This window comes from Pongo abelii, chromosome 14 (assembly GCF_028885655.2).
Source record: "Pongo abelii isolate AG06213 chromosome 14, NHGRI_mPonAbe1-v2.0_pri, whole genome shotgun sequence".
Classification (NCBI taxonomy): Eukaryota; Metazoa; Chordata; class Mammalia; order Primates; family Hominidae; genus Pongo; species Pongo abelii.
The window spans coordinates 25717099-25740383 of NC_071999.2; the positions used below are offsets into that span (position 1 = coordinate 25717099).

The following is a 23285-nucleotide window of genomic DNA, read 5'->3' on the forward strand; positions in this document are numbered from 1 at the left end:
AGGCTTAGATGATTATTAGCATTTTAAGCGATAAACTATTAATTAAGGTACGTACTTTTTTAAGGACATAATGCCATTGCACACTTGTTAGACTACAGTATAATGTAAACATAACTTTTCTTGGCGCTGGGAAACCAAAAAACTTGTGTGAATCACTTTATTTCAATATTAACTTTATTACAGTGGTCTGGAATGGAATCTGCAATATCTCTGAGGTATGCATGTATATATAATTAAGTCCTGAATATAAATATAAATATGTCTATATGGAGACACAGAGAGGAAAAATAGCTGCCTTAGGATCATTTCCGTCATTGTGTTATCACCATAAGCCACCAATGTATGTATTGAGCACGTAATCTGTTTCAGGCATACATAATCTGTGTTCTCCACTTTTTCTGCACTAACTGTCATGGTTATTGGACATCGGGGTGCAGTACTTAGGAAGAACCAGCAGTGTAGGGATTTAGTTCCCCCTGTCCCATGGCTGAGATCCTTCCCTGGAGTTACTGACTCCCAGGCTGAAGCAACTGAAGCTCTCAGTTTCATGTGGGACATGAGATCCCAAGATGGCAGACACAAGCAAACCATCTTCAATGTCTGACATGAGATGTGCGAAGATCATATAAGGTTCCTTATTTTAAAATGCCTGTTGTAAACCTATTGAGACTCATTTGTTCTTATATCAAAATGACTCTAAAGATATGAGATAAATGGTTAGCTTAGAGTAGAAGCAAAGCATAATATTGAGAACAATGTCCAAAGGGCTGGAATCAAAGCCAGAAAATATTGACAGAGTCTAAAGGCATTAAGGATCCCATTTTATAAGGGGTGAATATTTAGGCCCTTCTGGATAGAAGAATCCCTGTTTTATTGCTGAAGATCTTGCAGGAAGAGAACTCCCCTTTCCCAACGCAGGAAACCTTTCCTTTGTCCCTGTCTCATGCCTCAAGATAATTATTGGGAAGCTTTTTCTCAAATCTAAATGCCACCCCTTACTCTAGTATTAACTGATTTACATCCTGTAAAAGAGATGGGAAATAGAATTAGTCTTCCTCTGTGATGTAATAACTTCTCACCCACAAGAAGAACACAGGGCATTCCAAGTGAAGCAGCCCCAGTTATTTCACGTTTTCATCACAGATCCTATCTCCAAGTCCTTCCATCAGCTTCAGTGATGGGTCGTGGTGGGCAGGACCTGGAGGAACAGCCCTGTCTCAGCCAGGAGAAGACCGATTGCTGTCAGCCCCATGGTAGGGTTAATTCCCTCTGACATTGCCTCCCCTTGGAGGAGCCTGGGGTGGGTGGCTGTCCATTAGCTGAAACTAAATCAGACTCCCACTCAGGAGGGGAAGATGATGTAAATAGCAAAAGGCAATAATTAATGGCAGTAAATAAAGGGAGGTCGATTGTGGAAAAAATGCAAGCTATTACACCAAGGAGGACAAGAATCCCAAACGTAGTTATTAATGGCAAGGAGATAAAGTATTTGGAAAATACAAACACTGAAAGAGACCTCAGGGGAATGAAAACGGCCAACAAATTATATGTGAGCTTGCAACATGATACAGCCGAAACAACCACACGAAACACAAATAATTCTGAATTGCATAGTTGAGGTATCAAGTCATGGACTAAGGAAGCAAGTGATCTCCCCACAAGCCCCCAGAGACCACAGCCAGGGCCTTCGGACAGCAGAGAGGTTTAGATGCACTGGAGGGGCCTGGAAAGAAAGCAACCGCAAAGGGCCAGGCGCGGGAGGGCTGGACTGAGCAGAACCAGCAGAACTTGTGCAAGCGGTGACTAAGAGCCGTGGCCACTGCCCAGGCCAGCAGCCAGACACAGCGGCCAGCAGCTGGACATAGAGGCCATAACTGAGGGTGCTGGGCCATGGCTGTGGGGACACCTGGGAGCCTCAGGGCCACCAGGATGGCCCTCACAGCACAGCAGGTTCCCTGGCAGGCATGCAGCATTGCAATCTGGAACAGGGTCTGCACAGCAGGGAGCTCATGAGCCCCTAAGAGCTCCAGGTGTGTTCAGTGAGAGAGGGAGTGGGGTTCTGTGCAGGGCTTTCCGGACTGTCACTGTCAGGACACCACCTCTGAGAGGAGAGGCTGAGCCGCTCACGGACTGCACAGCCTGTGCCCACTTGCACACCCGGACCCTGACTTTTGTGAGGGCTTCATGATAAAGACTGTTCCTCACTTGGAGTCCACCCTCAGCCCCGCATCCTGCTCAGGCCTGGGCTTTCTATAATTTCCTGTGATCCGCTTTCTGCCCGTGTTTTCGAAATAGCCAAGAGAAGTGCCTAAAGCAGCGGTGGGCAGAAGGGACCACAGACAGCGCAGAGGGTGGGGAGCTCAGGGAGGCCCAGCTTATGGGGGCCCAGGCAGCTCAGGCACAAGAGCCACTGCCCTGAGCACCCAGGAAAAACAGGTCCCCCTCCCTGCCCCGTACCTGCTGCCAGGCCTTGTACTATGCAAGCCACTCTTTCATGCTTTCAGCAAGTACTTCTTGAGCTCCTGCATGCCGAGCCTGTGCTAGATGCTCAGAATGCAAACAGTGGAAAGCAGGAGCCTCAGCAGGGCCACAGGAAGAGGGGGATGGAGGTGAACGTCGAGGTTCCAGCGCCAGGAGATGAGTGCGAGAACTTGCAGGTACAGGGAAGCCGTCAGCCCAAGCCTACAAGGGAGACTCGAATAGAGCAAGCAATGTGAAGGTTCTTGCAGAAGGAGTGGAGTCTACCCAGCAGAGGGAGAGGTGAGGTCCTCCAAGGCAGAGAGGGCAGCTCTCCGAAGGTGTGAAGTATAACATCCGAATGAAAAGTGGGGAGGCTGGAGTCACACTGGCTGTGTGGCCCCCAGCAAGCTGCTTCTCTGTGCCTGAGCATCACATCTATGAAATATGGATTACAAATAGGCTGGACCCAGTGGCTCTCAGCTGTAATTACAGTGGAGGATTGCTTGAGGCCAGGAGTTCTAGACTAGCCTGGGCAATAGAGCCAGACACCATCTCTACAAAAGTAAAAATTAAAAAGTAGCTGGGCATGGTGGTGCCCCACTGTAGCCCCAGTCACTCACGAGGCTTATGTGTGTTAGTGTACGTAGAACCCTTAGAACCCTGTCTGGCACACACAAAAGAAGTCGTTAAATATGAGCGATTGTTTTTTTCTACAGTGCTGGGAGAATCTGTGCAAATCCAGTCTGAATGGGCGGGGCCAGGCATCGGGAAGCTCAGCAGCAGGTGCGGGAGCAGGACTGACCCACAGTGAGGCCAGCCCAGGGCACAGAGAGGCACAAGGCCCTGGGACTTTTGGAGAGTGAGATGAGAAATAACTTTCTCATTCTTGTTTCACAGATTAAAAGATATATTACATTTTTTTCATTGTTTTCATTGAAATCATTTTCCAATTACATGACCTAGAAAACTAAAATTAAAACACACTGGCATTTTTATATTGCATAATTCAAGAGCTGTAGGAAGCTATTGCTTAAACGTGTATTTACTTGTGGTCAAAAGAAAAAACAAAAAACAAATGTTATATTTTAATGATTTGGCTCACAAAATGCATAGTGCTCAGGGAGCTTGAGAACAAAAAATGAGCTCTACAAAAACAGGCTACCCAAAAAGGTGAACTTAGTCATCAAAGCAAAGGGAGTTGACATTTAAAGCGAATGAAGTCCTTTACCTGAATGAACTGGACCAGCTGTCCAACCACTCTTTCAGGCTCTCGCCCTAGAGGTCCTGGGGAAGGGAACTTTAGGGCTTAGGGAGAAGCTGATGCCCAGAGGACGCCTGGGGTTAGAAAGCCCAGATTCCTACCTCAGGACAAGTCTTCACAAATCTCTTAGGTAGGGAAAGAGCCACTAATTTTTTTTTCAATTTTTTAAATTGTGGCAACATACACATGAAACTTACGATCCTAACCATTCTGAGATGCACAGCTCAGCGTTATTACCCACTCTCGTGATGCTAAGCGGCCAGCACCACCTTCCAGCTCCACAACTCTTGACCTCTTGGAAAACTGAAACTCTATACTTACTAAGTCATGACTCAGAAGCCACTGACTTTTAAATTAATTTATAATACATTCACCCATGCTTCTTGAAAATATATGCATCCTTTCCCCCAAGGAATTGGTTTTTTTTAAGTTCTGGGATACATGTGCAGACATGCAAATTTGTTACATAGCTATACATGCGCCATCATGCTTTGCTGCATTTATCAACCTGTTACCTAGGTTTTAAGCCCTGCGTGCATTAGGTATGTGTCCTAATGCTCTCCCTCCCCTTGCCCCCACCCCTCCCACCCCAAGGATTTTAAAAAACATTTGAAAAACATGTTTAAAAACTGATACATAATAATCATACACATCTATGGGGTATATTGAGTGAGTTTTGATGCATACTGTGCATAGTGATCAAGTCAGGGTAATTAGCTTACCCATCACCTCAAATATCACGTGATCATGTGTTTGGGTTGGAAACATTCAAAATCCCACCCTACAGTGCTATAGAACACTAGAAATTATTCCTCCTATCTAGCTGTAATTTTGTATACTTTAATCAGTCCCTCCCTCTCCTTCTCCCTCCTCCACTTCCTAGCAAATGCTACTTTTCATGGCTAGGGGGTTGAAGGTGCAGGCCTGTGGCTGCCCTGGGCCCTGGTGGAGGGGACCCGCTCCTCCCTCCTGGGGCTTTTCTATGAAGGAGCGAGGTACCAGCTGAGTCCAGTCACCGTCAGTCCACAGGTATCGGTGAGCAGGGCCCCTGGGTGTTCGAAGGTCTCTGTTTTTCACCTTCCTTCTTCCTGTTTTTTACCTTCCGTCCTGCTCCATGTGGTGACCCCTGGGTGGGCCTGGCCAGCTCTCTCCACTCCACTGTCAAAAACATGAGGACCCTCATCTCCCCTGTGCATCCAGCCAGGGAAGATCACAGGAGCTAGGAGGACCCAACAAGCCACAGGCCTCAGCCACGCGTTTCAGGCTGGTTTCCAGAATGCTTTGCACACCCGCAAAAAATAACACACTGTTTGGTTTCCCTGGCCATAGTATTTTGGGTAGCGGCCTCCTGCCTGGAGTTCCTGCCTAGAGACAGCAGCATCAAAGCCAGATCCCATAGCCCTGTGTCCATGGCTGGAATAGCCTCTCACACCATCAGAACCACTAAAGATGAGCACACCTAGGTCCCCATCACAGCTGGCCCCTGCAGCCCTGGACAGTGCCCCCCCTCCACCCCCGTCATCTAAGTGCTGATGATGGGGCCACGAGAGAGAGCTCTCACCACAGCCCAGGACAGCTTCTGCGCAAAGCCTGCTAAGTGCTCTTCGTGGTTAACACACAAGAAGTGATTCTGTCTCATGGATACCCACACGGTCTCTCACGGGGTTAATGTGACTGCCCTCAGACCTCTCCTCCACCACTTTCCATGCAGGCTTTGTACAAATTATAAGCCACTTTATCAGAGGATGCTTGTGAGTTCTCAAAGCCTCTTAAAATGCTGAGGTTTGGGGAGTGACCCCACAAGGGCAGGAGGTCTCTGGATGGTCGATAATCAGGTTGGTGATTTCCAGGCAAAATGCTGGATGCCTTAAAGGTAGGATGACAATGGACGAGGATTCCTCTTCTGGCTGCAGCAACCAAAATGTAGAGTTAAAAAAAAAAAAAAAAAAAGGCTCAGGAGTCAGGAAATTCTACACTGATTTCAACAGCAGTGCTCCCTCTGCCCACACATTCCCACTCAGCATCCAGTGACAGGCTGGAGGTCTTGCCAAAGGCCACTTGAAAGAGAGTGGTTTGCTCTGTGCTCACTGGAACTGCAAGTTTGCAAATCAAAAGGCTTTGATAAATATTTTACAATGCAGCTTCTGCTGAACCCTCTCCCCCATCTTCCTGGATAAAGTGCAGGGCCCTGGGGCTCCCTGGATGGATGGGGCAGCTCAATTCCACACTGGCCCAGATACAGGCCAGTGGTGACATGGCCAGGGCCCCCACCAACCTCCACTCCCTGAGATCCCAGAGGATTGGAAGATTCTTCCCAACACCCCTCTCAGCTAGTGTGTGATACTCCATGTGCCAGGGACACAGGGAGGGGTAAAACTGGACTTTGCCATCAAGGGGCTTCTAAAACAGAAAAAATAGGTTAGATAATTTCCAGTCCCCTGTGAGTGCTATGGAGAAAACAGCAGAGGGGCACAGGAGGCCATGTCGGGTGGGTGGGCAGTGGCAATGAGGCCTGGAGTGGAGCTGCTGGGCTGGAGTGGACCCCACATGGAGGAAGCAGTCACACACATCCATGGTGAGAGGTGGGTGGAGGAAAAGCCGGTCCAAGTCCCAGGATGGGATGTGGTGGAGCCTCAGGGGCCAAGCACAAGATGGTGAGAGGTGGTGCTGAAAAGCAGGTGTTCTGTGGGGCCACGGAGGCCCGGTCATGAGTTTGGATTTGACTCTGGCCTTGCTCCAGGTCCCCACAACTAGGCTTCAAGTAGGTGCAAATTGTTATGTCTCATTTTATGGATGAGGGAGACCAGTGGACAGAGACAGGAAGTAAATTGCTATTAGCCACGTATCTCACTGAGTCACAATTCAAACCTAGGTCCACCTAATCACTGCCGGTTCTTGCCACTATGCTGCACTGGAAATTCCTAATAGAACATTCACTTCAGCGGTCAAACAGCCCTGGCAGATGTTAGCCCTGTTGTAATGTAACAATGCCAGAAGGGCAGGTGAAGCTGGAGTGGGGGTGTCGGGTAGGATGAAGTCAGGGGATGCTTCAAGGGGCTTCAACCTGAGTCGGGGTGCAAAAGATGGGAGGGAATCATGGTGTGCTGGTAAATGTGCAACAACCAGTTTTTTGGGATGCAAGGCCCGGACTTACAGCATTTGCTGATTTCCGTGGTGTAAACACTCCCACTGTGGCTAATTTTAAGTACCAAAGTGATGTTACTGATGCAGAAAAGGCAAGAGATGCACACAATTGGCTCTTGCGGGCTGGTCCAAGCCGGCTCCAGCACACCTCTGGGAGAGGTTGTGCCTTTATCAGAGGCTGAGCATGGACTCCAAAGCCAGGTGGACTGGGCACACAGCACAGCTCTGGGGTGTGTGTGTGTGTGTGTGTGTGTGTGTGTGTGTGTGTGTGTGTTTGAGGCAGGGTCTCACTCTGTCACCAGGATGGAGTGCAGTGGCGCGATCTTGGCTCACTGCAACCTCCACCTCCCAGGTTCAAGCAATTTGCCTGCCTCAGCCTTCCGAGTAGCTGGGATTACAGGCACCTGCCACCATGCCCGGCTGATTTTTGTATTTTTTAGTAGAGATGGGATTTTGCCATATTGGCCAGGCTGGCCTTGAACTCCTGACCTCAGAGGATCCTCCTGCCTTGGCCTCCCAAAGTGCTGGGATTACAGGCTCTGGTGTTTATTAGCTGTATGATCTTAGACAAGTAACCTAACTTCTCTGTGCTTCAGTTTACCCCCTTGCAAAATGGAAATAACAATAGTACCTACCCTAATAGGGTGGTTATGAGAATTAAGAGAGTTTATATTTATAAAGTGTGTTTGGAAAACACACAGAATCTAGTAAATTCTATTTCAATATTTTCTAATAAAATACAGAAGAAAGGGGAGCACAGTGATCAAATTAACTTTATGGTACTGAACAGGTGTTTGTGTTATAAAGGAAGCAGAGTGTCAGGCAATAGTAAAAAATAGTGAAAAAAAAAGTCCATAAATAATAAATGAATGAATAAACTAAATAAATAGTAAAAAAAAAAATCCTTTGTTTTGTGCTCTTTAAAATATATCGTCAGTATTCAGCAGAGTCTGGTGCTTGAAGATCATTATCTACTGCCCTCTACAGTTCAGGCTCCTTTTCCCATCTCAGGGCCTTTGGACAGGATGCTTCCTCTGCTCTTTCCCCAGACACCAAAATGGCTCTTTCCTTGGCCTCTTTCAAGTCACCTTCCCAGTGAGCTCACTGCTGACCACCCTATTATAAGTTGCAAACTTCTCCAGCTTCTATAGTCTCCTGCCAATTCTTCCCATAGAAGTTGTTATCAGGCCAGGCACAGGGGCTCACATCTATCATCCTAGCACTTTGGGAGGTCGAGGCGGGAGGATCGCCAGAGGCCAGGAGTTCAAGATCAGCCTGGGAAACATAGTGAGATCCTGTTTCTACAAAAAAAAAAAAAAGTAAAAAATCAGCCAGGTGTAGTGACATACATCTGCATCTGTGGTCCCAGCTACTCACGGGGATAAGGCGGGAGGATCATTTGAGCCCAGGAGTTGGAGGTTACAATGAGCTTCACTCCAGCCTGGGCAACACAGCAAGATCCTATTTCAAAAAAGAAAAAAAAAAAGAAAAGAAAAAAGAAGCAGTTACCTTTTCATCTAGTTTATGTAGCATCTTTGTTTTTTGTCATTCCCAGTATGCTAGAATGTAAATGCCATGAGGCTAGAGAGTTTTGACAGTTTTGTTCAGTGCTGTATCCCTAGCTCCTAAAACGTAGCAAATGCACAGTAAGTGCTTAATAAGTTCATGAAATGAATATAGGAATATGTTGCTCTGGGTTCAAGGAAATTTTCAGAAACATTAACTTCATAATAATCATACCAAACTGCACTAAAGCTTCAGCTACAAATGTTAGCAGTCTTTTAATGCAAATATCCAGGTGGGACAATAAGACTCATCAGTAAGATTGCCATTGTACTTCAACCCAGATGACCTTCATCTGTGTGTAGTTATTATTATTATTTTTGAGACAGAGTTTTGCTCTTGTTGCCCAGGCTGGAGTGCAATGGCACAATCTCAGCTCACTGCAACCTCCACCTGCCAGGTTCAAGTGATTCTCCTGCCTCAGCCTCCTGAGTAGCTAGGATTATAGGCATGCACCACCACGCCTGGCTAATTTTGTATTTTTAGTAAAGATGGGGTTTCTCCATGTTGGTCAGGCTGTTCTCAAACTCCCAACCTCAGGTGATCCACCTGCCACAGCCCCCCAAAGTGCTGGGATTACAGGCATAAGCCACTGCACCTTGCCTGTGTGTAGTTATAATACTTCTTTGAACATTTATTTTACAGAGTCTTCTTCATGCTTCATATCCCTCCCACTGAACCTGGATATGAATTACTGGGTACCAATGTACCAGGCACTGAGTAAATATATTTTCTTGAATCTTTGTTGACTCCATGTCTTGAATCCTGGGCACACTGGGGCAGGAGTTCGACACCCAAGGCCTTGGGTAGCTGGCCCTGTGGCATTGCTGGGTTCAGTCCACTGAGCAGTTACCATGAGTTGGATTCTAATGCCTGTAGCCTTCCTAGACTGAAATTATACACTGGTGGCTCTACATTTCTGGGGTCTTGGTGGCGGTCCCACTCCCACAGCTTCCCTAGGCATTACTCTAGTGAGGACTTTCTGCGACAGCTCCACCCCTGTGGCAGGTTTCTGCTTGGGCCCCAGAGAATACTTGAAAAATTATTTGAAATCTAGGTGGAGGTAGGCATGCCCCCATAGCTCTTGCATTCTGTGTGGCTGCAGAATTAACACCACACGAATGTTACCAAAGCTTACTACCTGCACCTTCCTGAGTGGCAGACTGAACCACATCTGAGTCTATTAATAGCTGAGCCATAGCTGGGGCAATCCACAGGCACTTTGGCAGAATGGACCAAGGCAGCTCCAGGCAGCAAGCCTGTGGAGGGCACCCCAGGCCCATCCTCTGAAATCATTCTGCCCTCCTAGATCTCTGGGCCTGTGATGGGTGGGGAAGACTCAAAGATCTCTGGAATGTATTCAGGATCTTTCTCCCATTGTCTTGAATAGCATTTGGTTCCCTTCTATCCAGGGTAATCTCTTTAGCAAACAATCACTTGACCACACCCTTGGTATTCTCTCTCAAACATGCTTTTTCACACTTTATATGGCCATATATATATATATACATATATATATATACACACACACACAGAGACATATATAAGTATATATATGCATATACATACGTGTGTATGTATGTACATACATGTGTATATATGTATATAATGTGTGTATATACACATACATGTGTATATATGTGTATAATGTGTGTATACACACATACACGTGTATATATGTATATATGTGTATATACACATACACGTGTATATATGTACATATGTGTATATGTATATATGTACATATGTGTATATGTATATACATATATGTGTATATATGTATATGTATATACATATATGTGTATATATGTGTGTATATATGTATATACATGTGTGTATATATATATACGTGTGTGTATATGTATATGCATGTGTGTGTGTATATATATGTATATATATGATTTACAGACAGGTTTCCATGGCAAACAGGAACAGATGAAACAAGTCCAAGAGAAATGTAAACAGAAAAGACAAGTCTCAGCCAATCTCTGATGAAACTGGAATACAAACTACCCGAAGGCAACTATTTCAATCATCACAACTAAAATCCCTGAAACATGATGAGAACTACCAACTGAATTAAGACAGTGCACTTTTTTATGAATGTAATAGTCACAGCTTCATGAGAAAGACTCTAATGACACAAGGGCAGTCACTTTCTACATAAAAATGTATGTCCTTGTTTAATGGTCTAGACAAGTGTTACTGCTTTAATTCATGGCCTTACAAAAAATTTTGTAATAATGTTCTTCTGAATCTTGACATTTTCTGTAACCTTGGTAGCTAAGTGCTGACAATTATCTAAATGCAAACAGTTGTTGCAAAAGGATGAAATTAGTAATGATGGGTCCACTGCAGAGAGGCAAAATATAGGTTCATGAGGATTTACAATAGCAATAGGTCTAAAGCTGCCAGTCCCTTTCATGTAAAAAGACAGAAACACACACACAGACACATATACTCATACACATTAACATACAGACAGTGCAGACATGAAAGAGGTCATTTTCATTCATCCACAGCAAAGGCAGAGCTATGACTTTTCCTGGTACACAGCAGTCAGTAAATGCTCACTGAATGGAAAAATAGTGCCAAATCCAAAGTTACAAAACCTGTTGATGTTTAGTAGTGATTATGCCAATAAAACTGCATCATTTCACCTGAAGCGAATATGGGTGAGTTTTTCTACCATTCTTAGTAATGAGAAGCCATTCTGGATATCTTAATGCTAGAATTAGAATAATCTCTTGTTTTGCAATTTCCTGTCTCTCAATAATTCCTCCTTTCCCAATCAATCTATGAAGATAAATTCAGGTCACTTAGGGTCCTGCAAGACTGTTACAGGAAAGCATAAATATACTCCAATGTATGTATACCATCATAATTTGAATATATATAGAAAAAACAAAATTCGATAGTCCCCCTCTGGCTTGGCTTTCCCCATGCCTCTCATTAGTGATAATTGAATAGTCATTTTATTTATAGCCATAGACTTAGCAAAGACGTCAAAGTGAAACAAATGTAGTCAGGTGTGGTGGCTTAGGCCGGAAATCCCAGGCACCTGGGAGGCTGAGCGAGAAGGACTGCTTGGGCCCAGGAGTTCAAGACCAGCCTGGACAATACAGCAAGACCTGTCTCTAACAAAAAAATAAAATATTAGCCAGGTTTGATGACTCGCAAATGTAGTTCTATCTACTCAGAAGGTTGAGATGGGAGGAAAAGTTGAGCCAAGGAATTTGAGGCTTCAGTGAGCTATGAGTTCACCACTTTATTCCAGTTTAGGTTACAGAGGAAGACCTTGTCTTAAAAAAAAAAAAGAAGGCCAGGCATGGTGGCTCACACCTGTAATCCCAGCACTTTGGGAGGCTGAGGTGGATGGATCACTGGACATCAGGAGTTTGAAACCAGCCTGGCCAACATGGTGAAATCCCACATCCCCAAAACACAAAAAGAAGCTGGGCCACCGTGATGGCGGTGTAATCCCAGCTACTTGGGAGGCTGAGGCAGGAGAATTGCTTGAACCTGAGGGGGTGGGGTTGGGGGTGGAGGTTGCAATGAGCTAAGATAGCACCACTGCACTCCAGCCTGGGCAACAAAGTGAGACTCCATTTAAAAAAAAAACACATATAATCATTTCAGTAGATGATGAAAACAATAAAATTCAACATACCTTTATGATAAAAACTCAACATAATGTGCAAGAAGGAACATATCTCAGCATAATAAAGGCCATATATGATAAACCCACAGCTAACATTATGATCAATGCAGAAAAGTTAAAAGCTCTTCCTCTAAGATCTGGAACAAGTGTGGTTACTTTTGCCACTTTTATTCATCATAGTACTGGAAGTCCTAGCTACAGCAATTAGACAGGAAAATGCAATAAAAGGCATCCAAATTGGAAAAAAAGGAAGTCAAATTGTCTCTGTTTGCAGGTGATATGATCATATATAGAGAAAGAACCCTAAAAATTCCACCAAAAAACCTACTAGATAAATTTAGTAAAGTTGCAAGATACAATATCAATATACAAAAATGAGTAGCACACCCATGCACCAACAGTGAAATACCTATGAAAGAAATAAAGAAAGCTATTTCATTACAAAAAAATGATAGCTAGGGGCAAACAACCAAAAAGGTGAAGGATCCCACAATGAAAACCATAAAACATAGATGAAAGATATTAAAGCAGACACAAGTAAATGGAAAGATACCCCATGTTCATGCACTAGAAGAATATTGTTAAAATACCTATATCACCCAGTGTGATCTACAGGATCAATGCAACCCACGTTAAATTACAAAGACATTCTTCACAGAAATAGAAAAAAAACCTAAAATTCACATGCATATGCAACATACCTCAGATGTTGCATAGACAAAAGAATCTTGAATAAAAAGAAAAAAGCTGGAGGCATCACACTACCTGATTTCAAAATATACTACAAATGTATAGTAACCAAAACAGCATGGTACTGCAAAAAAAAAAAAAAAAAAAAAAAAAAAGAGTGAGGGAGCAACAGACAGACATAGACAAATGACAGACAAATAAAACAGAATAGAGAACTCAAAAATAAATTCACACATTTACAGTCAACTCATTTTTAACAAAGACACCAGGAACACACATTCGGGAAGGACAATCTCTTCAATAAACTAAGCTAGGAAAACCCAACACCCACAAGTAGAAGAATCAATCTAGACCATTATCTTACCATATACAAAAATCAACTCAAAATAAAGATAATTTCCATGTAGGCCCTGAAACTATAAGACTACTAGAAAATAAAAAATAAGATAAATGCCTCATGAAATTTATTAGGACAAGGAATTTTTAAATAGACATCAAAAGCACAAGCAACAAAAGCAAAAATAGACAAATGGAATTGCATTAAACTTAGAAGCTTCTGCAAAGCAAGGAAGCAATCAGTAGAATGAAGAAACAATCTAGAGAATGGAAGAAAGTATTTACAAGCTATGCATCAGGCAAGGGGTTAATACACACAATAGATAAAGAACGCAAACTACTCATAAGCAAAAATACATATAACCTGATTTAAAAATCAGAAAAAGATCTACCCAAAACCTTTGTCCCCCACCATTATTTCCCCACTTTCTTTTCCTGACAGCCTTCAGTTCTCTCCTTGTCATCAGCCTTTTTCTTCATGTATCCCAAAACTTTTTCCCCACCGTCTTTTTGCAAAGCCTTCTCTACTCCCCCATTCACCACACTTTTTCCCCATCCATCTACCCAAAAACTTTTCCCCACAGTTTTTCCCCACCATCATTTCCCCCTCTTCCTGGCCACCTTCTTTTTCCCTCTCCTGCTCTCATCACCCTCTTTTGCTCCTCCATCTACCCAAAAACATTTCCCTCATCTTTTCCCAAAGCCTTCTCCTGACTCCTGCTGCTCACCACCCTCTTTTCCCCCTCCATCTTCCCAAAAACTGTTTTCCCCATGTCTTCCCCCACTCCTTGCCACCCTCCTTCCCTTATCCATCTATTCAAAAACATTTCCCCACTGTCTTTTTGCAAAGCCTTCTCCAAACTCCTGCTCACCATCCTCTTTTCCTCTCCATCTACCCGCCCAGTTTTTCCCATCTTTTTACAAAGCCTTCCCCCCACCCTGACTTCCCACTCGCCATCTTCTTTCCCCTAACCTGCTTGTCACCCTCTTTTCCCTGTTCATCTACCCAAAAACTTTTTCCTCACTGTCTTTTCTTTCTCCACGGTCTTTCTTTTCTGCCCACCATCTTTTTGCAAAACCTTGTCTCCCTCCAGCTCACCAACCTCTTTTTCCTTCTCCTGCTTGCCATCCTCTTTTCCCCTCATCTACCCAAAAACTTTTCTCCCCACTGTCTTTTCTCCATACCATCTTTTTGCAAAACCTTCTCTCCCTCCTGCTCACCAACCTCTCTTCCCCCTCCCTCTCAGCACCCTATCTTCTCCTCCCACTTGCCACCCTCTTTTTCGCCCTCTATATACCCACAATCTTTTCCCCACTGCCTTTCTTTTCTTCCTACGGTGTTTTTCCCCACCATCTTTTTGCAAACCTTCTCTCCCTCCTATTTGTCTCCCTGTTTTTCCGCCTCCATCTACCCACTTTTTTCCACTATCTTTTCCCCACCATCTTTCTGCAATGCCTTCTTCTGCTCGCCCCGCCATCTGCTTTTCCCTTTGGCACTCACCACCCTCTTTACTCCTCCATCTACCCCAAATCTATTTCCTCCCTCCTACCACTCCAGCTGGCTGCAGTCTCTGTTGCTGCCACCAACCACAGCGATGTGAGCCACAGTGGCGCAGGCTGCAGCATCCAGCGTGTGGCAGGCGGCTTCTCCCTCCAGTCCTCTAAGCCGGGAACAGAGCAGCTAGTCAGGAAGACACAGAAGAGCCTGAAATGGGCTGATTTCAGCATAATTTATATACAGATGTTATGCAAATGAGGTTTCTGGACTACATGTTCTGATTGGATGAGAGCAAGCCTTAGGACAGCCAATTAGCGTATGAAAATAAAGTCCAATCAGAGTAGGTCTAGAGGTTTTCTCTCATCCAATCCAAATTTGGAGTCCAGGAATCACAGTCCCATAACCTCAGTATATAAGGTATGCTGAGGAGGCCTCAAGCCATTCTAGGCTCTTGTGTGTCTGCGGGACTAACTTCTCTGTGCCAGGCTTAGAGAACGCAAAGAGGGAGCCATCTGCCACACTCTGGAAGCTGAAGCCTGCGCCAGTGCTGCTCGCCTCACTGTGGTAGATGGTGGTGACAGAAACTGTAGATCGGCCAGAGTGGTAGAAAAGTTGCTGCAGGGTAGGTACACTCTCCGGGGCAACCGCAGACTGCCGGTTGGGTGTGCTGTTAGGGCTGCACTGCCCATGGCTGCACTGTGCACGGTAAGGGGGGCTGGTTTGGGGTGCTATCCGGGTTTGCATTGCAGGCGGTGGGGCCGGTATGGGGAGGGTGGTTACACTGCCGGAGGCTACAGTGCCTGAGCTGGGAGGCGGGTTATGTCCGCTATTGTGAACTGCTGGCGGCAGGGTGATGGGTTGGGTGAGCTATCCGGGGCTAGAATACTGGCAGGGGAGGGGGCAGTGTGGGGGCACTGGCGGGGGTGTGGGGTGTTCGTTATCAGGTAGCTCAGGGCTGGTTGGGGGCACTATATGGGGCCGTGGAGGGGAGCAAGTTGGGGGTGCTATCTGGGACTGCACTGCCGGTGCTAGGGAGGGGGCGGTTTGAAGCACTACCAGGTGCTGGAACGCCTGTGGCAGGGATGGGTCGGGGGCCCTATCGGGGACTGCACTGCTGGTGGCTGTGGGCAGCAGAGGTGGCAGCGAATAGCGGTGGCCTCCAAAGAAGGGGCTGTTCTTCTCTTCCTGGACTCCAGACTCTAGAGGGCGACAACGTCTTGCTCCTGGTGGAGCTCCGCAGGCGCACAGCATTTCCTCAGGAATCCTGAACACAGCAGGGCCCCCACACCCACCGTGGTTCCCTGGCCTGAGCCCTCTCACTCTGTGTTGTGGAGACCACCTGGGACCCCTGGGCACGGAGTAGCAGACACCACGGAGAGACAGGGCCCTGTAGGCTGAGGCATTGGGAACGGGCACTTGGGCGGAGAGGGCTGGCTGGGTCTCAGTTTCTGCTGCTCCCACCCTCTGAGGAAGGTATCCCCGGTGTCCTGGGGTTCCCGTGGAGTGGGGAGCTGGGCACTTCCATGTCTCCAGTCCCCACCCCAGGCCCCAGTTCCTGGCCAGCTTAGACCAAAAGGAGAGAGAGGCTGGACTGTGGAGGGGAGGGTGCGAGTGCCTTCGCTGAAACTGGCCAGTGGCGGGTATGACAAGGTGAGGCTGTAACTCTACCACCTCCTCCATCCTGTTCTAGGTTTTTCTGGCCTTGCCTGCCCAGCTGCTCCATGCCTGGCTAGAGGAGAAGGAGGAGCCACATGTGGTACACTGGAGGCTGGAGCCTGCAGATGGCATGGCTCTGCGGCTCACCTTGCTGCAGTTGGTGGCGGTGACACAGACTGCAGCTCGACTGCAGTGGTAAGAGGGTGCCCGTGGCAGCCAGATGGTAGGGGCTTTATTGTGTGGGCCAGTGCATTGAGGGTGACAGCAGAGATGGTTGTATTGGTGTCAGTGTCAGTGGTGGCAGCAACAGCAAGTCTGGGAAAAGAAAAGATGAAAAAGAAAAATTTACAACTGCTAGATCTTCTCCTGTCTGGAAGTGTTGTGTGTGCTGCCAGTACAGGACACCCGTGGGCCACTGGAGGGGGAATTCAAGACCTTTTCTATGGTGTCTAAGGACAAGGGCGAGTTGTAGGCAGGAACCAAAGTCAAACAGGTGGGGAGGAGAGCTGGGTACTCCCTTTCCCTGACTCAGCCTTTTATTGGTGAAGGCAGGGATGGGATGGGAAGAGCTCACATGGCAAAGACTCCACACAGGTGTGCAGCACACCCTGACGGGGCCAGAAAATGTCACTGTGAGCCCCAGAGATGAAAGACACAGTGATGGGCTGCTGGGCGACTACCAAGTGTAGAGATCCTGAGTGCCCAGAGAGTTACCAACCACTTCCCTTGCCTGTGCAGACCAGTGGAGGCAGATACATAGATAAAATGGGAAGAGGAAAGAAAATGGCTTTCAGATCTCCCCACCATAGAGATTACAAGATTATTCCAGAATGGTCACAATTTTTTCACCGCCCACTCTGGGCCAAACAGTGTCCATACACTATCTCATTCTTATGAGGGTTACTTAGTTCCATTTTATGATGAGGACATTTAGGCTCAACTTGTCCCAGGTCACATAACTGTTAAGTAATTGTATTTTCCCAGAATCACCCTCTTTCAATCTCACGATGATGCTTCCATGGTTGGAAAATAAAATTATTTACAAAAGTGAAAGGACTAGGGGCAGCTGCAGGGCTATAGGCCTTTGAAGACATTGCTCAGTCTCTTCAGATAGTTTCTTTCACATGTTCTATACCTTGGTCCCCCAAAACAACTCCTCCGTTAAGACTGCTCAAAATTGAAATAACACTGTGGCACAGATGTTTTGCCCATCAAATTCACAAAGATCAAAAAGGAAGGACTGAATAGGCAGAGTGGGTGTGTGTTAAGAAAACACGTTCTCATACACTGTACTACTTGTGGCAATGTAAACTGATAAAACTTTGTAGAGGGAAATATGGCAAAGTGAGTCAAAAGTTTTAAACCTGTTAATACCATTTGGCTCAGAAATTCTACTTGTAGGGATTTATCTTAAGGAAATTTTCCCAAAGGTACACAAAGATTAATTACAAAGATGTTTAGCTTCAACGTTGTTTGGAAACTAACATAACGTGCAATAGAGGCCTGGTGAACTGAGTACTGGGATCTTCACACTGCACAGGGGAGCAAGAACCTCCTCTCTTGCCTCTGCTATGTGGGATTTTCCAAAATCCTCCTGGCTTCTTTTCCCTTCCCTTTCTTCTTCCCAGAGCAGGGGCCAGCATTACCTCAGTTGGTGGGTTACACACATTGGGTGGAGATGGTCAAAGGCCCTCTGCTTGGACAAGTTGCTCCCTGTTTTCATTCCTCTGGCCAAGGCCAGTGCTAGGTGGGGACTGGTGAGCTGTCTGGCCCCACAGGGCTAAGCTTTTCTTTAGGTGGGTTTATCCCACTTCTCAGCAGTCTAACAAAGAACAGATTCCACAAGCCCACTTCCTCTCTTGCTGCAAGCTATGCCTTCCGATTCTGCCTTCATTAGAAATAAGGGTGATATTTTGGTTCTTCACCTGCTATTTCTCAGTTTGGGTGGGGAAGATGGGTGCTACTTACTGAACTCTCCCAAAGACCTTCAAGAACACTGAGCAGAATACTATCTAGCCATAAAAACTGATGTAGAAAAATACTTATGATTGGAGGAAAATCATGGGATTTTAAAGCAAAATAGCAGGTTACAAAACAGCATGTAATAAACAGCTGAAAAAAACGGGGGCATAGCAATGTATTGTGGCTATTTTCATCTTGCTTTAACCTGTTTGATTTCAAACTTTATTTTATTTGCACCCAAAGCATCCTAACTGCATTGGCACTCCTTGTGTGCAATGAGACATCCTTACAGTATCCTTCTAAGAAATTCACTGTTTTACTCAAGCTAGTTGAAACTTGCATTCTATCACTGCAGTTAAGAGAGTAAACAAATAAAATGTTCATGTTTCTAAAAACCCTGAAGAAGACAGGTTGACAGAGCTACCTTGCATGGCCAGAGAAAAGCAATTTACCTTCCAATTTTCCCGATATGACAGTATTTCATCTATCTCTGAAGATATAAAGACTAAATTAAAAGTGGTAATGTGGACATTAATAAGAAAAGAAAGGTAAATAAGAATTATGAGGATTCATATGTGCTAGGTACATTCAGAAATTTACAATTTCCTAACAAAATGGAAATGTTCTATCAGTTGGAAAAGCATGCAGAAACAATTGTACTTCCATTCAGACATTACCTTTTGAAGCCTGTCACCCCAATGAGTGAGGGAAGGAAGTAAACATATCTATCAGAGGCAGGAAAAAAACTTATTTCAAAAGATCACTTAGCAAGAACTTCTTAATTATCAACGAAGCTTTGGTGAAGATGCAGCCAGCTGGATATCATACAACAGACACTATATTAGTCACTAGTTAAATAAAGATGAAAGGATACAAGTCCTGACTTCAGTTTGCCCACAGTTCAGTGGGGAGATAAACATGGATAAAGTATAATTATAGGTTTCATTTCTTATGCTGGGTACAATGGTGTGTGCCTGTAGTAGTTACAGCTACTCAGGAAGCTGAGGTAGATTTTTGAGCCCGGGAGTTTGAGGCTGCAGTGAGCTATGGTCACACATGAATAGCCACTGCACTCCAGCCTGGGAAACATAGCAAGACTCTAACTCTTAAAAAAATTTAAAAGAAATTGGATCATGCAATTATGGAGGCTGGCAAGTCCAAAATCTGCAGGGTTGGTTGGCAGGCTGAAAACCCAGGGAAAGACAATGCTGTGGTACAGGTCTGAAGGTGGGCATGTGGACACCCAGAAGAAGCTGATGGTGCAGATAAAGGCAAAAGGCAGTATTCTCAAGAATTCCCTCTTGCTTGGGAAGGTCGGTCTTGTTCTATTCAAGCCTTCACATGATTGGACAGGGCCCACCTATATTTGGAGGGCATTGAAAGTCCACCAATTCTAATGTTATTTTCATCTATAAACACCCTCACAGAAACACCAAGAATAAATAATGTTTGTCCACGTATCTGGGTACTGTGGCCCAGTGAAGTTGCTACATACAATTAAGCATCACAATGTCTATCCTAAGAATGTGGTGCACAGCCCTGAACATGGGACTGTGATGCTCCATGATGGTGCGGGGTGTGTAATACATCACTGCATTACAGACCTATAGACTATACCGCAGAAAGAGTGAATGTGAACCAATGTAACCTGTGGACCCTGGGTCAGTGTAGGTTCATGGGTTGTAACGTGTACCGCTCTGGTGGATGTATGTACATACTACACAAGAGTGTGTAATACATACTCTTTCTACAGACCTCTGGGGTTGGTGCCCTACAGCATCACACATGGCCTGGTCTGGCCTCCTGTGCTCCTTGGGCGGCAGCTGACCATGAGGTCAGATGAGCATGATGTGCCATCCCATTGCTCTTCCCATCACCCTGGCCAGGCTTTGTGAATAATCTGTGTTCCTGGCTTCTATTTCCTCCTCATTTGTTCCTTACTTTTTCTCTTGGCTTCTCGCTCCATTCACCATTCCCTCAGTTCCAAAATTCCCTGGGAGCCCAGTGTCCTCCCTGATGCCTTGCAGTGCTGGGCGCTGTCACCGTTCTACCACTCAGAACCCTTTCCTCTCTCTGCATGATCCATGCTCTCTTGTGGTGTCTTCAGCTCAACAGTTTGTAACAGCTGCATCAGGTGCTGTATTAGTCTGTTACAAAAAAATGCTACAAAAAAATGCCCAAGACTGGGTAATTTATTTTATTTATTTATTTATTTATTTTTGAGATGGAGTCTCACTCTGTTGCCCTTGCTGGAGTGCAGTGGCACGATCTCAGCTCACTGCAAGCTCCAACTCCCAGGTTCACGCCATTCTCCTGCCTCAGCCTCCCGAGTAGCTGGGACTACAGGAGCCCACCACCACACCCGGCTAATCTTTTTTTGTATTTTTAGTAGAGACGGAGTTTCACTGTGGTCTCGATCTCCTGACCTCGTGATCCGCCTGCCTCCCAAAGTGCTGGGATTACAGGCATGAACCACCGCACCCAGCTGGGACTGGGTAATTTATAAAGAAAAGAGGTTTAATGACTCACAGTTCCACATGGCTGGAGAGGCCTCGGGAAACTTACAATCGTGGTGGAAGGTGAAGGGGAAGCAAGGCACGTCTTACATGGTGGCAGGAGAGAACGAGTGAGGGGGGAGACTGTCACAAACTTTTTTTTTTTTTTTGAGACAAGAGTCTGGCCCTGTTGCCCAGGCTGGAGTGCAGTGGCATGATCTCAGCTCACTGCAACCTCTGCCTCACAGGTTCAAGCAATTCTCATGCCTCAGTCTCCTGCATAGCTGGAACCACAGGTATGCACCACCACACCTAGCTAATTTTTGTAGTTTTAGTAGAGATGGGGTCTCACTATGTTGCCCAGGCTGGTCTAAAACTCCTGGGCTCCAGCAATCCACTTGCCTTGGCCTCCCAAAGTGCTGGGGTTACAGGCATGAGCCACCACATCCAGCCTGCCACATATTTTTAAACTATCAGGTCTCATGAGAACTCATGCGCTATCACAAGAATAGCATGGGGAAAATCCCCCCCATAATCCAATCACCTCCCACCAGGTCTCCCCCGACACATAGGGATTACAATTGGACATGAGATTTGGGTTGGGGACACAGAGCCAAACCATATCAGATGCTGCAGGGGCTGGGGACACTGAGACCACTCAGACCTGGTGTCTCTGTCACTCTTCTGGGTTCTGTCTGTCTCCAGGACCTCCCTCCCTTTCCATGGTATAGAAGGAAAGTGCTGTAATGTGCAAATTGCACAGGAACGCCTTAAGACATACATTATCCACTCAGCAGTTTTAGGTTCGCAGCAAAATGGAGTGGAAGGAACAGAAATTTCCTGTGCACCCCTCCCTACTGTGTCTGCCATATCAGCATCCCGCATCCAGAGTGGTAGACTGGTTACAGGCCATGAGCCTACACTGATGTGGCACCACCACCCAGAGTCCACAGGTTATGTTGGTTCACATTTACTCTTGCTGTGGTACGGTCTATAGGTTTGGACAGATGTCCGATAATCTTTTTTACATTTTGGCATCCTTGGGTAGCTCGTCTTGTAGGAATGGACTTCCTTCAAAGTGGAGGCAGGCAGATCCTTCAGACGGGTCCATGGAGCCCTGTTTTCAGTTGCTTTTCTAATTCTCTCTTACCATTTACCTCAAAATCTTCCTGAGGTCTCGCTTCCTTTTAAAATCCTTGTCTACTTTGCAGCATCACTCTGACACTCCATTGATTCCTCAGTACCTACTGACTACATGGTTAGGAGTGCAAGGGTAGGATTCATGTTTTATTCATCTTTGGGTCTGTAGCACCCAGCAAAGTGCTCAGTAAATGCGCAGTAATTGATTCGACCTCTGAACAAATACACACTGTACTAAGAATCTACACACCGAAAGACAAAAACAAGACAAATGTGAGTGCTACAGGTGTCACGCTTGGCATCACACATGTGCCTGTGTATTCCTTCAGGTGGTTACCAGGAGCTCTGCCACTGCATGTCCACTAGTGATGGGTTCGCTCCACCACCCCAGCTGGGTAGCCACTGCTCTCACATAAGGGGTCCAACTAAAATTGCCAGGAATAAATTCCCCTGGACTTTGACTTCTCAAGAGCTAAGAAGGTTTGCTGAGTATTCTGGCATGATGTTTGGTGATCAAACAACTGCTGGCCAAAAATGATGAGTATTTCCCCCTCTTGCTGAAGATGTGCTCCATGCAATAGTCCATCACATTGATCATTCATCAGTCTGGAAGTGTGCAGCCAATCATATTATCTATCACATGTTGCTCTGGCTTTTTTTTTTTTTTTCCCAATTTCCAACCTAAACTATAAAGTACTTTGAGAACACACAGTGAGCCATAAGCTTGCCAATAGAGTCCTCTGTGGTATGGAACTGGCTTATTTCATACACAATCTGCAAACAATGAGGGCACTATTAGAAACATACTATGCTGCACAGAGCATTTACACTGCTTATCTTTAATCTTCCCCAGCAATCCTTGCTTTGTGCGCATTTATGATCCTTGCTCTCAGAAGTCCACATACTTTTTACCAACCGTAACAAATTATTTAACTCATCTAATGTATGTATGTCCGTGCAGTCTGAAAACAGTAATTGTCCTTGGGAAGAAGTGAGTTTAAGAGAACTCTAGGGCACTCATCACAACTCCAGCCCTGCCCTCCACGTGGTAGCAGCTCTTTGGACTGGGGCTAAGTGCTTATTCTTGTGCTTCATTCCTGTTAAGCTCAATTTCTTTACCTTAGGATAACTTTGCTGGAAAAGGGCTCAGATTCAGCCGACCATTGTGGCCTCTGGCTGTCACAGCTTGTCCCCGACATGCTATGATGTTGGGTCCCCTTCTCATCCCCTTGGGATTTCTTCTGCTGGCCCACAGCCAGAACAACTAGGCCTTTTACTCCACCATCCCTCTGTTTTCTTTTGTTTTGTTGGTAAAAATCAATCCTTCTACTATCCATGCATAGCAGTTTCAAAAACTGAATTTCAAGAGCAGTATCTGAAGAAATAGAAACATGATTTGGTCCTTTGAGTAAATAGAAT

General features: G+C 45.6%; 1 protein-coding gene across 1 annotated transcript in view; it reads left to right on the forward strand.

Annotated features, from left to right (window-relative positions):
• Window positions 1-2477: 2477 nt before the first annotated feature.
• The window catches only part of LOC129049706 (uncharacterized), a 32786-nt gene continuing 11978 nt past the window's right edge, over window positions 2478-23285 (forward strand). The window contains exons 1-5 of the mRNA XM_054529582.2: window positions 2478-2657; window positions 4628-4756; window positions 10951-11103; window positions 13583-15235; window positions 16304-16464. Of these exons, the coding sequence (XP_054385557.2) occupies window positions 2478-2657; window positions 4628-4756; window positions 10951-11103; window positions 13583-14716 (1596 nt within the window). The 3' untranslated portion in view covers window positions 14717-15235; window positions 16304-16464. The remainder of the gene's footprint in view (window positions 2658-4627; window positions 4757-10950; window positions 11104-13582; window positions 15236-16303; window positions 16465-23285) is intronic.